The 14,647-nt window shown below is 37.2% G+C and overlaps 1 protein-coding gene across 2 annotated transcripts in view; it reads left to right on the top strand.

The window, feature by feature from the left end:
- Window positions 1-3,971: 3,971 nt before the first annotated feature.
- The window catches only part of LOC112050572 (sister chromatid cohesion protein PDS5 homolog B), a 31,158-nt gene continuing 20,482 nt past the window's right edge, over window positions 3,972-14,647 (top strand). For both annotated transcript variants that reach the window (XM_052889068.1, XM_052889065.1), the window contains exons 1-2: window positions 3,972-4,185; window positions 8,466-8,555. In XM_052889068.1, coding sequence (XP_052745028.1) covers window positions 8,475-8,555 — 81 coding nt within the window. In that variant the 5' untranslated portion in view covers window positions 3,972-4,185; window positions 8,466-8,474. The remainder of the gene's footprint in view (window positions 4,186-8,465; window positions 8,556-14,647) is intronic.

Genomic DNA, 14,647 nt, shown 5'->3' with positions numbered 1-14,647 from the left:
TCGGAGCCTTAGACCATTAATAACGGTTTAAAGTCGGAGTTGACACACACTTTCCCCATGCCCTAATAGTCGTGGATAATAAAATCTTTACTTCTTCAGCTATAAAACGAACAGTAACACGACGATCGGATAAATTATTTCTTTCAACTATTTTATTTTAACCATTAATATGTCACTACTGTTGTAGGGCTTCCCAAGGGTGGGTCGTCATTGGTGGAAGTTCTTCCTATACATTTATTCACAACCAGTTTTTAATAAGTATAGATATAGATAGGGGTGTAAGGGGGAGGCTAGTACCAGTCAGTCTCCCCAACTGCCAACCTCACCTGCTCGTGGTGCACCCTGCAGATGGACCGACGAGGCTCTGGCGACCGACGAATGGCGGTATATCCATTCCCACAGGCTAGATTACGAAATGCCTCAGGCCGGTGTCGGGCAGCAGCGACACCGGCGCGAGTAATCTAGCACTGCGCTGACCAACCCGCATGCCCAGCGTGGTCAGTACTGGGCAAAACTTTGTATGGACGGCAAAAACAAAACACAGCCCCTAGTCCCCGGCAGCCCCGCTATTCCTGGCTCTGGCAGCGGTTATGGTAACGGCGGGGCAAGGGGTGTTAAGAATCTCCGGCAGAGATTCCGCTGCCAACCCCGACGACTAGACCTGGCAACATACAACGCACGCACTTTGAGGTCCGACGAAAAGGTCATCGAGCTGGAAGAAGTTATGAGCAAGTTGCACTGGGATATCATAGGATTGTCTGAAGTCCGAAGAGAGGGGGAGGGCTCGATAATCCTTGAATCCGGCAACATGCTCTACTACCGGGAGGGCGACCAACAGTCCCAGGGTGGTGTCGGATTTATCGTTCACAAGTCCCTCGTGAACAATGTTGTAAAAGTCGAGAGTGTGTCGAGCAGGGTAGCGTTCCTGGTCCTCCGAATTACCAAACGGTATTCGTTGAAGGTTATACAGGTTTACGCACCGACCTCGACACATCCCGACGAGGAGGTAGAGGTATTGTATGAGGATATTTCTAAAGCCATACATGCCTCAAACTCTTATTACAATGTTGTGATGGGGGATTTTAACGCAAAGCTGGGCGAACGTAGCGGTTCAGAGTTGAAAGTGGGACGATTTGGATATGGGCAACGGAACGATAGGGGCCAAATGTTGGCTGACTTCATGGAGAAGGAGGGCCTCTTTATGATGAACTCCTTCTTCAAGAAGCCACCACACAGGAAATGGACCTGGATGAGCCCCGATGGTTCCACGAAAAACGAGATCGACTTCATCTTGTCTACCAGACGGCAAATATTCAACGATGTTTCTGTGATCCATAGGGTGAAAACCGGTAGCGATCACCGAATGGTTAGAGGCACGTTGAATATCAACATTCAGCTGGAACGGTATCGACTGGTGAAGTCTACGCTCCGACCTACTCGTGCCCATATTCAAAACCCCGAGTCCTTTCAACTAGAACTGCAGAACCGCTTTGATTGCCTAGCAAATTGCGAAACTGTGGACGATCTGAACAACAGGTTCGTGGAAACTGTCCATTCCGTTGGGTCTAAGTTCTATAAGACCCACCGTGCGAAAAGAACCAAAAAGTTCTCGGACCAAACACTTAAACTCATGGAAGAGAGGCAAGAAATGAGATTACAGTCTTCAGCAGATGCGTCAAAATACCGACAAATCAGTAGACAGATCTCTAAGTCGCAAACCAGCGACTTGCGAAATTTCAATACCGAGCGTATTAAAAATGCGATTGAAAATAATCGAGGCTCGAAAGTTTTCGCCAGAGATCTGTCTATTGGACAGAGGCAGCTGACGCGTTTGAAGACCGAACACGGTAATCTAATTTCTTCCAAGCCCGAGTTATTAAGTGAGGTCGAGAAGTTCTATGGACAGCTATACACGACTACTCAGCAGCCTGTTGCCAATTTGGCTAAAGACCCCAGAGCCAAGTTGACCCGACACTATACCGAAGATATCCCGGACGTCAGCCTATACGAGATTAGTGTGGCTCTCAAACACCTGAAGAACAATAAGGCGCCAGGTGAGGACGGAATCACAGCAGAACTCCTGAAAGCGGGTGGAAAACCGATACTTAAAGTCCTTCAGCGATTGTTCAATTCCGTCATTCACGAGGGCACGACGCCTGAGGCGTGGCATAGGAGCGTGGTGGTTCTGTTCTTCAAAAAAGGTGACAACACCTTGCTGAAGAATTACAGACCCATCTCGCTGCTAAGCCATGTTTACAAATTGTTCTCGAGAGTCATTACGAATCGTCTCGCTAATAGGTTTGACGACTTCCAGCCTCCCGAACAAGCCGGTTTCCGAAAAGGCTTTAGTACCATAGACCACATCCATACGCTGCGGCAGGTTATACAGAAGACTCACGAGTATAACCAGCCACTTTGCTTAGCGTTTGTGGACTATGAGAAAGCCTTCGATTCGGTGGAAACCTGGGCTGTGCTAAGGTCATTGCAGAGATGCCGAATTGATTACAGGTATATCCAAGCGTTGAAGTGCTTGTACGAAAACGCCACTATGTCAGTCCGTATTCAGGATCAGACTACGAGGCCAATCCAGTTGCAGCGAGGAGTGCGTCAGGGAGATGTGATCTCTCCGAAGCTATTTACCGCCGCACTGGAAGACGTCTTTAAGCTTCTGGACTGGAGCGGACTTGGCATCAACATCAATGGCGAGTACATCACTCAACTGCGGTTCGCGGATGATGTAGTCATCATGGCACAGACTCTGGATGACCTTAGTACCATGCTCAATGACCTCAGCAGCGTTTCTCAACAGGTGGGCCTGAAAATGAACATGGGCAAAACAAAAATAATGTGTAATGCTCATGTATCGCTCCACCCAGTTATAGTTGAGAACGCTGCACTCGAAATTGTAGACGAATACATATACCTAGGACATATGATCCAGTTAGGTAGGTCCAATTTCGAGAAAGAGGTGAACCGTCGAATCCAACTCGGCTGGGCTGCATTCGGGAAGCTTCGCGACATCTTTTCGTCCGAAATTCCTCAGTGCCTGAAGACAAAAGTCTTCGAACAGTGCGTGTTGCCAGTGATGACCTATGGTTCCGAGACTTGGTCGCTAACTATGGGCCTCATAAGAAGGCTTAGAGTCACACAGAGGGCGATGGAACGAGCTATGTTAGGAGTATCTCTGCGTGATCGAATCAGAAATGAGGAGATCCGCAGAAGAACCAAAGTCACCGACATAGCTCAACGAGTTGCGAAGCTGAAGTGGCAATGGGCGGGGCACATAGTTCGAAGAGCCGATGGACGTTGGGGTCCCAAAGTGCTGGAATGGCGACCCCGCACTAGTAAGCGCAGTGTTGGCCGACCCCCCACCAGGTGGACTGACGACATCAAGCGAGTCGCAGGGATTCGCTGGATGCAGGCGGCTCAGTATCGTGATGTTTGGAAGTCCCTACAAAAGGCCTATGTCCTGCAGTGGACGTCCATCGGCTGATATGATGATGATGATGAAGATATAGATAAATAGATTAAATTTACTTAAAGAGAAAACACAGTTAAAGAAAAGGTAAGAAAAGAGAGAACAGTAAAAGAAAAGGCAAGAAAAGTAGAAGAAAAAAGTAATAAAATAAAGGAAAGGAAAAGGAGAAGAAGTAAAAGAAAAGAATATATTTCTTAATTCCATGTTCACATTACATTTTGTAATTTTTTTCACATTTATCCACAAAATATTTTTATAACTGTAGGTAACCCTAAAAATGGACGACTTTCCACACAAACTTACAACGCTACCCTAAAATGTAGAAGTTAAATTCTAGTGTTAGTTGTCATGTAGGCCAGTTTTGAATTTGATATTTTGATATTCTCTGTCTATCTACGATTTGATGATTAATAATTTCTAAACGAATGGCATAGATAATAGAGCAACCTTGAAATGTGTAACGACATGTGCCTAACTTCGCTGTAGTTTTTCCCGCAGTTTGGCGTCCACCGATTGATAAAAGATTTTTGTTACGGGTTTTTCTATGTATTTAGATCAATAGGACATTTCTTTATCCAAAGGATACGTTTTCTAGTGATGATTTTGTAATATAAATATGTTGTTACCGTGATCGCTTTGTTTGGGTTTGGCTGCTGTGGAGAAATTTGTAAACATCGGGAACACAAGCCCCACGTCTATGATTTCTTGTACGTATTTAGCCATTATTGGTTCTCATTACTATATTTTGTGATAATTTCCCATTAAAATGAGTTGATGTATGCGATTTGGGGATAAATGATGATTGATTAACCTCGAAAATTTGTGTTTGTTTGGATATAAAAGTCTTACGGCTCTATAACATTTCATAGCAATGGTAATGTGGTATGAAAGCTAGTGGCAACCACGAATGCAAACACATTTTCAGGCAAAAATAAATAGGCCGTGTATTCACAAAATTGTAATTCTGATTGAGATATTTTAAAAACTTAAAGATAATGGTGTGTCAATGTAGCTATGTTGTTCTGAATGCTGTAAGATTAATGTTTTAGATCTTTCAAATACGCAATCCATCGGTAGAAGTAAAATCGACAAGTATTTACTATTCGATTTAGATATTCCGTTTTAACACACCAAATGTAATTTCAAAATAACTGAGAATATTTTTAAATTTAAGTTGCTAAAAACGAAAGGCATTCAGAATGCACACAAAATGTTCAAACTCAAAGCAAAATCTTCTGTAAAGGTTACAGTCGAAAAGCTGAGTATATTTCTAAAATTTCTCTTACTTTGTGGCAGTTCACAATACACAAACAATAACCAGCAATTATTAGTGTAGTCTTTTTTATTCTGAGGTATAAATTAACATACTTTTGTGTGTAATTAACTAGCTAGCTTATACTTATAACACAAAAAACTGCAGCTATTTTAGCTCTAGCGGTGCTAACATGCGACCAGTGAAGAGAAATATAGACAAAATTTAGTCCAATGGCATTGTCCCAGTCCTTCATACCAACGCAATGAAAGTGATAGCGGTATTTCTAGTTGGGCCATTGGTTGCATTTTCTCTATTTCTTTTCACAAGATTATCTTGTTGGTTGCATGTTAGTATCACAGGGGGATGATTTGATACTGCCCAGCCATGCATGTTGTGTATAGCTATAGAGTGGACACATTGTGCACATTTCCTAAATCCAGAGGTCGCCCCAAAAAGCGCTGGCTCGACATTGTAAACAACTTGAGAGCCAACAAATTTAAGATGTCGGTTGCTTAAGATTAGGCAAAATGTGCGAGATGCAAGGGTGGAAAGCAGACCTCACACAGTGAGACAAGAAGAGACATAATGCACATGCTCCTCCTAGGGATGAAACGATACCATTGAGGTATCGATACTTTTACTCGATACTGTATCGGTCGTCAAGTATCGACTCTTACTCGGTATCAGTTGAAAAGTATCGATACTTACTCGTATCGAATCATTTTTGGAAATTTTTGAGTAAAAACCGTAACATGTACTAGGTATTCTTTATTGTTAAGTACATTTATGAAAAAGCCTGTCTTTGTAGTGCTTCCCAAAAATATTAATTTTTCCAAACGTTTCCTAGTTAAATTTAAGCGAAGTGGCATAGACAAACAAGCTTGCCAACTACACAAACAAAACTAAGGCTAGGATGCCTTCAATAATTTCAATTTAAAATATGCAATTTTCAATTATCAATGTTAAAACAAAATAGTGACATTGGTTTACTGATATGAGTACTTTTGACTGATACCCACTCGATTCTTAATTTCAAAGTATCGATACTAAAAGTACTTGGTATCGGCGCAAAAGTATCGAGTACGTACTTGTATTTACTCGTATCGTTTCATCCCTAGCTCCTCCTTTTCTTGTGTATATTATATTATATCTCTCCCTTTACTTTACATACAGATAGACAGACAATAAAGTTGTCCATTTGTTGGCTTGTTTAGACTTAGCTTTAGCTTGTTTAGGCTTGGGTCTCCTGTATCAGATATTCAGCTTACAATCAAAATCAAATATTCTACAACCTTAGAACTGATAAAATATTGACATCAATACATATAAATATGGTAGGCTCTTACATTTTGGCACTTGCAAGTGAATTAAGAATTATAGGTTCTTATGATTAATCTAAGTTCATGGAAGTTGTCGTCAAGAAGCAATGTGTTTTCAGACAAGTGAAGGAATAACATTCAAGTACCAAAAAAGAAATTAAAAAGAGCTTATAACATGCTATGAGTGAAAACTAACTTCAGTTATGTTATTTCATTATAATCAAATCTGTATGGATCTATCTGCCTGTGAGTGTGAGGCTTTTCACACTTGGATCACAGTGATTGCAATTATGTGCATCACATATGGAGGTTAACAGTGTTAACTTGAACAAATGTTATTAAGGTTTTACAACCATATTGAAATTAATTACCAGTTGTAAGAGAGCTGAGCAATTTGTTATTCCTTATGGATATTCAACCTAAGAAAATGCACTCCAAGTTTCTGTTTTGTATACTACCTTATATCTGTATATTAAACAATAGGTGATGGTTTCTACTTACCATCTGGTGAACCACCTGCTTGGTCTATCAATAATAAGATTAATGTTTAAATTAGTGTAATTAATAATTTGCCTATCAAAACATAAAAATACACATTACATAAGTTTTGATAGATTGAGTTTCAACCATTGCTAAGGGTTATAGTTTAGTTTTAAATATAAGTTAATTCAACAGGCATACCTATTGAATTATTATTTACAAGAATGTACAACAAATCACATGTTTAAAAATTCATTATTTGAAGAACATGAATTTAAAGCAAATGTAAATTTATTCTTTTATTCTAGCCATTAGTTATGATGGTGCTAATATGAATTTATGATTGACACTTTATTTTTGATCTATAAATTAGTTTCATTAAACAATCGTTATCATCTACGCAACAACATTTTTAAGAAAAATCAATTGCCTTCATGAAAAACCTTGGTACCTTTAAATATTAAATTTTTAATTATTCAGTGGTTGTTAAGAAAATTAACAATTTGCATACATTTATAATTTATGTTGGTCATAAACTAATCCACATTTTATTATACAAAGTTGCTTAAGTTGTTTCATTTTATTTTCATTTCATTTCATTTCTTAAGCCCAAAGTTTTTCATTTCTCATGGTTATGTTGTACATTCTATATTTTAAAATATAAGAGTGAGATTTACATAGGTCTTAACTACCTCCTTGAACACTCTGTAAAATCTCCATAAAAGTTTAATTTTAGTCAGACCAGATCTATAATTTGTACATTAAAGAATTGGGAAATAATTGTTTTTAAACAATTTAATACAAAGGGCCTGGTTTCACCAGGTGTTGGATAGTTTAACTATACATTCTTCTTTTATGTTAAACAAAGATAAAACTTGTGAATAACTCATTCAGTTATAGTAGTATCACAATTTGTGTATGAAAGTGCCTATAACAAACTTCTGTCCATACTTAAGGCATACTCAAAGTGCACTGTTTACCAACAAACAAATTAAAAACCGTCCAAGTGTGTGTCAGGCTATGATCAGTGTAGGGTTCTGTAGATTAAGTTAGCACTTTAATCCCATTAGTAATGTACACAAATACCAATAACGATACCCCACACCATGGGATATACAATAAAAATTTCATCCTCACCTATTTTTTTCAATTTTTTTTTGCCCCTACCAAATTTCAGCGTTCTAGTTGTAACAGACTGTGAGTTATCTTGCTGACAACTATCTTTTTAATTAACACAGAATTAGCAATTTTCGATTTCCAATTTGGTTTTTCAAGTTGGACTATAACTCTTTAAATAGGAATTGCTACTTAACTTTTTTTATAGTTTTACTTGTAACCATTAGAGGGTGGGGACACTTGACTCTAACAAAAATTAGCTCTTAAAAGCTAATTTTAATATTACAAACATATCCCTAAATTGAAAAATATTGGTAGAAGACCCCTCATACCTTCAAAGACCTATGAAACAATATACCACACTGTGAAATAAATGAGTATAAAAATATTCATCCCCACTTTACATATAGAGGAGGTACCCTAAAAATTTTTTTAAAAATTTTGTTTTACGACTTTGTTCACACTTTAATGTACAAGTACATATTCATGCTAATTTACAGTTTTTTAGTAGTAATAGTCTCTGCACTAAACCACGGAGAGATAGACAGAGATGGTGAAACTATGAGGGTTCCGTCGTTAGTCATTTCACACCTTATAATAATTATAATTAACTTGTTCTTAAATTAATGAAAATAAATTTGATTTGAGCTAAGAATAATTAGATATAGTTAATATATTTTGAATAACATTTTATACAAAAACAACACACCTACTACCTACATTTGTTATTTGTTTGTTGGTAAACATTGCAACATTGAGCATGGCATTAGTATAGCTATGCTATTATAACTTTAAAAATTATAAAACATCTTTGCAGATTTGCACCATGGCGGAAATAGTGTACCCACAAGGCTGCCGCCCCATTACCGATGACCTTGGACCGGACGAGCTTGTTCGGAGACTTAAGGTAAGTTCTGTACACATCTATCCTAATACACAACAGTATGTGTATTAGGATCCTACCTAATTGTGATAAGTAGGAAGAACAATTCAAGTGGTGAAGGCGTTACAACGAAATGATCATTTTACATCGAATAGCAGTTTTACGATCATATAACATGATTATTTCTATGAAATAACGGCTTTTCGTTGAAATAATCTTACTACTTGATACTGCCACTTCACATATAATGAAGATGCATAAATCATTTCGTTAAAAATACGATGTAATATTATTGCATAGATGAAAATATGATGAAAACCGATGTAGTGACTCTTATTTGAATAGTACACCGAGATACATAATAACCCTGCTGTACGCGTGGCTTTAATGAGTTTTGACCTTATTAGTATTTGTTGCAGTAGCAGTTTAAAATAAATAACAGTTAGCAAAGTTTTCATATTAAAAATCAATAAAGGTAAAGATTACAAAACAATGCTAAATGTGTATATGAATGCCGATGTATGTTTAATTACGAAATGTATGCACGGTTGTGAAATTTAATACCAACTGAGAACGATGCGGATTATTTATTTTTTTCGCGTCTTTGTTGATATATGAAACGTTTTTAAAACTGCACTTCGTATGAAGTACATTTAGCTATTTATGTATACCTACCTCGTATTCCCGAAGGAACGCGAGGATAACATAATACAGCCGGTGATACTCGCTAATAATGTAACTTTCCATTGGCGAAAGTGTTTTAAAAAATGGTCCAGTAGCTTCGGAGCATATTCGTAACAAGCAAAAAGGGAAATTCAAATCTTACTTTTTAAATATTTGTTAAGGCTAGAACGTTCTCGGCTTCGCTTGCTTGAATAAGTGATATCTTTATGAATTCCTTTCTCCTGATTGATACAAAGCCTATACAATATTTTGCTTCAAACTTATCTTAGTCTTGTGCTTAGGCGTGCACAAGGTTTTTAACTAAGGTATGCACTATGCAAACAGATTATGCAAAACGGAGAACGGTTCCTCCAATGTAGGTTCGTAGTGACTTCTCATGGTAAGCAATGAAATGTTGCGTTTATGCACGTCACTAGTCTCATAAAAATCCGCTTATGTATTGACTAGCTGACGCCACGCGGTTTCGCCTGAGTGGTTCTCGTCTTGTATCTCATGCATTGGTGTGCACAACGTTTTCAACTGGGGTATGCACTATACAAACAGATTTTGCAAATTCGTAATGACTTCTCATGGTAAACAATGAATTGTTGCATCTATGCACGCCACTGATCTCATGAAAATCCGCTTATGTATTGACTAGCTGACGCCACGCGGTTTCGCCTGCGTGGTTCCCGTCTTGTATCTCATGCATTGGCGTGCACAACGTTTTCAACTGGGGTATGCACTATACAAACAGATTTTGCAAATTCGTAATGACTTCTCATGGTAAACAATAAATTGTTGCATCTATGCACGCCACTGATCTCATGAAAATCCGCTTATGTACTGACTAGCTGACGCTGCGCGGTTTCACCCGCGTAGTTCCCGTTCCAGGAATATGGGGATAATATATAGCCTTCCTCGATAAATGGGCTTTCTAACACTGAAATAATTTTTCTAATCTTACTAGTACTTTCTGAGATTAGCGCGTTCCAGTAAACAAACAAACAAACTATTCAGCTTTATAATATTAGTATAGATAAGTTTATAGACTTTACTTATGTGAGTGAAATCTAGGAAGCTAAGTTTGGAACATTACCTGACTTGACGACTTCTTTGGCGCAGTTGGAAGTGCTGTGGTTCTGAACAGAGAGGTCCTGGGTTCTATTCCCAACTCGATTAGTTTAGGATATTATATTTTCTAAATTGGCTAAGATACCTTGTTGTCCCCGGCTGGGCTGATTGAGGTTTTCTTAATTGGCTAGTTACCACCCTACAGGCAAAGACGTACCGCCAAGCGATTTAGCGTTCCGGTACGATGTCGTGTATGAACCGAAAGGTGTGTGGATTTACATCTTCCTCCAAACAAGTTAGCCCACTTCTATCTTAGATTGCATTATCACTTACCATCAGATGAGATTGTAGTCAAGGGCTAACTTGTAAAATAATAAAAAAAAAATAACCACATTTGAGAGAGTTGAGTCATGTACAATGTACACATGCCCATCGCCCTTGCTCGGTTTCTGTAATCCATTTAAATCTAGGTACACTTAGTAAAATCGAGTTAACAGCTTGGATGTGAATTTAACTAAATATTTGTACCTATCTTTTCAAAAACTCAATGACGCAATGACATTAATATATGAAACATTATTCAAATGAGTAGGGGTGTTTTTGACATTTTTTTTTCTCGGAAGGATCCATAAATCCCGCGATATTTGTGAAAAATGAATTTCTGCGGAAGTCTGCTAGCTGATGATGATGATGAGACGCCGCGTGGATCCCGTTCCCTTAGGAATACGGGGATAAAATATAGAATTTTCAAATCGGTTCAGTAGCTTTGAGCCTATTCAATGCAAACAAACAAACAAAAAATGAAATCTTTCCTCTTTATAATATTAATATAGACTAGCGGACACTCTCTCTCGTCCGATGTAAACTTTCAATTTCTTTTAAATTTATATAAATATCTTCAATGTACATAATTACCGTGTTAACCCAGTGGACCTCTGCATCCGATTTCAGAGGGTGTGGGTTCGAATCTGGTTCGGAGCATGCACCTGTAACTTTTCAGTTGTGTGCATTTTAAGAAATTAAATATCACGTGTCTCAAAACGGTGAAGGATAAACATCGTGAGGAAACCTGCATACTCGACAATTTTCTTAATTCTGTGCGTGTGTGAAGTCTGCCTATCCGCTTTGGGTCAGCGTGGTGGACTATTGGCCTAACCCCTCTCATTCTGAGAGAGACTCGAGCTCAGCAGTGAGCCGAATATGGGTTAATAGTGATTATGATGACAGAATTAGACCTGTTTTATTATAAGTATAGATATAGAATAGAATAGATTTAGGCTGTATGTTATGTGAATAGATAAAATGTCATTTCTAAAGATTGAATCAACAGCTTCTTCCTGTAAAGCAATAAATCAATTTACAGAAGGCACCGCTCGTTACTCTACCATGTCATACGTCAACACAAAACGTTTTATGATGCTAATGGTCCTTGGGCCCAGTGAGGAAATGTTCCTGTAGGCTTAACATGCACGCCAAGCTCAGACCAATTACCTATGGACTTGTATCGCACTGAAATTCACCAAAAAATTCTCTGTCGTTTTTTTGAGAGGGACTAGGTGTAAACTCACACATCGAAAATATATTTTTTTTATGTTCAGTTACATCTATGACTGATTAGTCGCTCGACTATAAACTGATTTTTTTATAGCGGAGGATGTTTCAAGTTAAAGGTCACTCCATTAAGCGACCCTTCGTGTTGTGGTCGTTTTATGGGTATTACATGCCACCACACAATATTTAACACCAATAAATATAAGGACACTTAAATGATTTAAATTTAAAGCAATGAAACATCGATTCTATAGACGCAGTTTTGTATAAACTTGTTAGATCATGATCATATACTTTTGTCAGAGGGGTAACGTCTAGCGAGGCAGGTCCTATGGTAAATGGTCTGAGATTCCAAGACATTTCGTGAAGTAAAATTTGAACTAATATTAGTTTAGATTTTATAACATTTTATGAAAAAAGTTTCTGTTAATAGAATTGAAATATTAAAAAGTTTCTGTTAATAGAAATAAAAAAACGTGGATTTCTGTTAATAGAATTTTCAAAATCGGTTGAATAAATACAGAGATTACCCCTACAACCTAACAAACTTTACTTCTTTATCACACTAACATTATAAATACGAAAGTTTGTGTGTAAGTTGTGTATGTTTGTTCCTCTTTTACGCTGCGGCTACTGAAGCGATTTGGCTGAAATTTTAAATGGAAATAGATTTTACTCTGGATTAACACATAGGCTACTTTTCATCCCGAAAATACCCATGCTTCCCGCGGGATTTTGTAAAAAAAAAAAAACTGAATTCCACGCGGACGAAGTCGCGAGCGAAGACGCGGGCTAGTAATATACATTCCTTATAGTATATACTAGCTGACGCCGCGCGGTTTCACCCGCGTGGTTTTCGTTCCCGTAGGAATACGGGTATAATATAGCCTACAGCCTTCCTCGATATATGGGCTATCTAACACTGAAAGAATTTTGCAAATCGGACCAATAGTTCCTGAGATTAGCGCGTTCAATCAAACAAACAAACAAACTCTTCAGCTTTATAATATTAGTATAGATGATGTTCATAAAAAATAGGATTTATACATAAATACTTGTTTGTTTGTCGTTATTAAATAAAAACTCTACATACATTTTATTGTTTTACACAACTGCTGTTATGCTGTAACACTTCCGTTGTTAAGATAAAGCAAATTAAACAATTCGTGCACTGTTTATGTATAATACACCTACTGTTATCGATGGAGTTAAGAGTGTGCAATATGTAATTTGGTAAAGTTAGGAGCCTGATATTTGGGTAAATGATATTTCAAAGTGTTAGCTTCGCTATGACTATACAAAATACACAATTTGTAAATTTTTTCTCGATAGTTTATTTTTTTGAAAAATACATGTTTTGCTCACATTTTGCTTTCAATCTCAGGAAAAGCAAACTTATTTTCTTAAATTTTTGTTTTGTATATAAAATTAGGTATATATCTTGAACATGGTCATTTTGTTTTTCGTTATGTTGTTTAATTTACTTGCATTTAGGTAAAAATGGGTCGCTCCGTGCTTTTCACTCACGTGAAAGTCATAATTCGGCGTCTCGTTTGCGCTTCGAATTTTATCCATATCGTACCACGCGCTGCGCGCTCTTAATGCCTAGTCAATAACTAAATAATAACACAATTGGTAACTTATATGTCAATACTCTTTTGAATGAGTCGCGCCTGAGTTTTCTTTCGAATTTTTGTTACAAGGTTCGGTTAAGTGGATAGAGTTTCGTAATTTTTTGAGTAATTTCATAATTTATTTGATAATTTCTTAATTTCGTAAAGGTACTTTACGATATCAACAAAGGAGAAACCCTCTCCTCCTCCTTCTCCTCTCCTCTCCATACAAACTCGGGCCCAAATTATACAATTGATACAGAGCTGAAAATTGGCCTTAAATTCGGACATCACCTTTAGAGGTATGATGATGCTGATGAAGGAAATCATTTTGTTGTTTAGTATTAATTTATTATTCAAATCATTATAAAATAAATAAATGAATTTTGAATTTATATAACTATCTCATAAAAAGCAATTTTTCTGTGACTCATTAATGATTAATTAATGACCATGGTACGCTACTGTACTGCAGCCGTCGCGGCACATGTTTGGAGGAAAAATATTTTATAATTTTTTTATTTATATATGGGCGGTGCCTGAGCATAACTTAGAAGGCAAAATGTACGTTTCTCTGGGCCTTAAATTAAAAAAAAAAAAACTCAAAATATTTTATAAATATCGGTTTAGCTGTCGTAAAGGGTAGCATTTATGCCTAGACGGCAAATGGTTTTTTTAACCGACTTCAAAAAAAAGGAGGAGGTGTATGTTTTTTATCTTTTAATGTTTGTTACCTAATAACTTCGTTATTTAATAACCAATTTTTAAAATTATTTCTTGTTTGAAAGAGTATATTTCCAGAGTCCCTTTTCATTTTCATGAAAATGGTTTAGTAGTTTTGTGTTAAAATCTAAATAACTGAAATACGTCTTTGAAGTCGGTTTCATTGTTAAAAATATTATTAATGATTCTAGTTAAAAACAACTTTTATTCTGATGTCTACACTTATAGAGTTTACTTTAGTTGATATTTATGTCGATAGAGATCATCTGTTCTACAAAATTATACCGCTTCATACCTAATGTTCCCGTTCAAAGTAATTTTCTCGTATTACTCGTGGATGTTACGAGGTCATCGTGCAATCTCGGCCACTGTTAGTGTTGTGAGTACGTGTCTTGAACAAATCCTATTGCGATCTTAATACGAGAAGTATCCTACTTATATTTAAAACTACCAGACGCCCTGCGGTTTCACTCGCGTAGTTCCATTCCCGTG

The sequence above is a fragment of the Bicyclus anynana genome, chromosome 2, assembly GCF_947172395.1.
Source record: "Bicyclus anynana chromosome 2, ilBicAnyn1.1, whole genome shotgun sequence".
NCBI lineage: Eukaryota > Metazoa > Arthropoda > Insecta > Lepidoptera > Nymphalidae > Bicyclus > Bicyclus anynana.
Note: the sequence above shows the minus strand (reverse complement) of the source record. Positions and strands in the feature narration are given on the sequence as shown.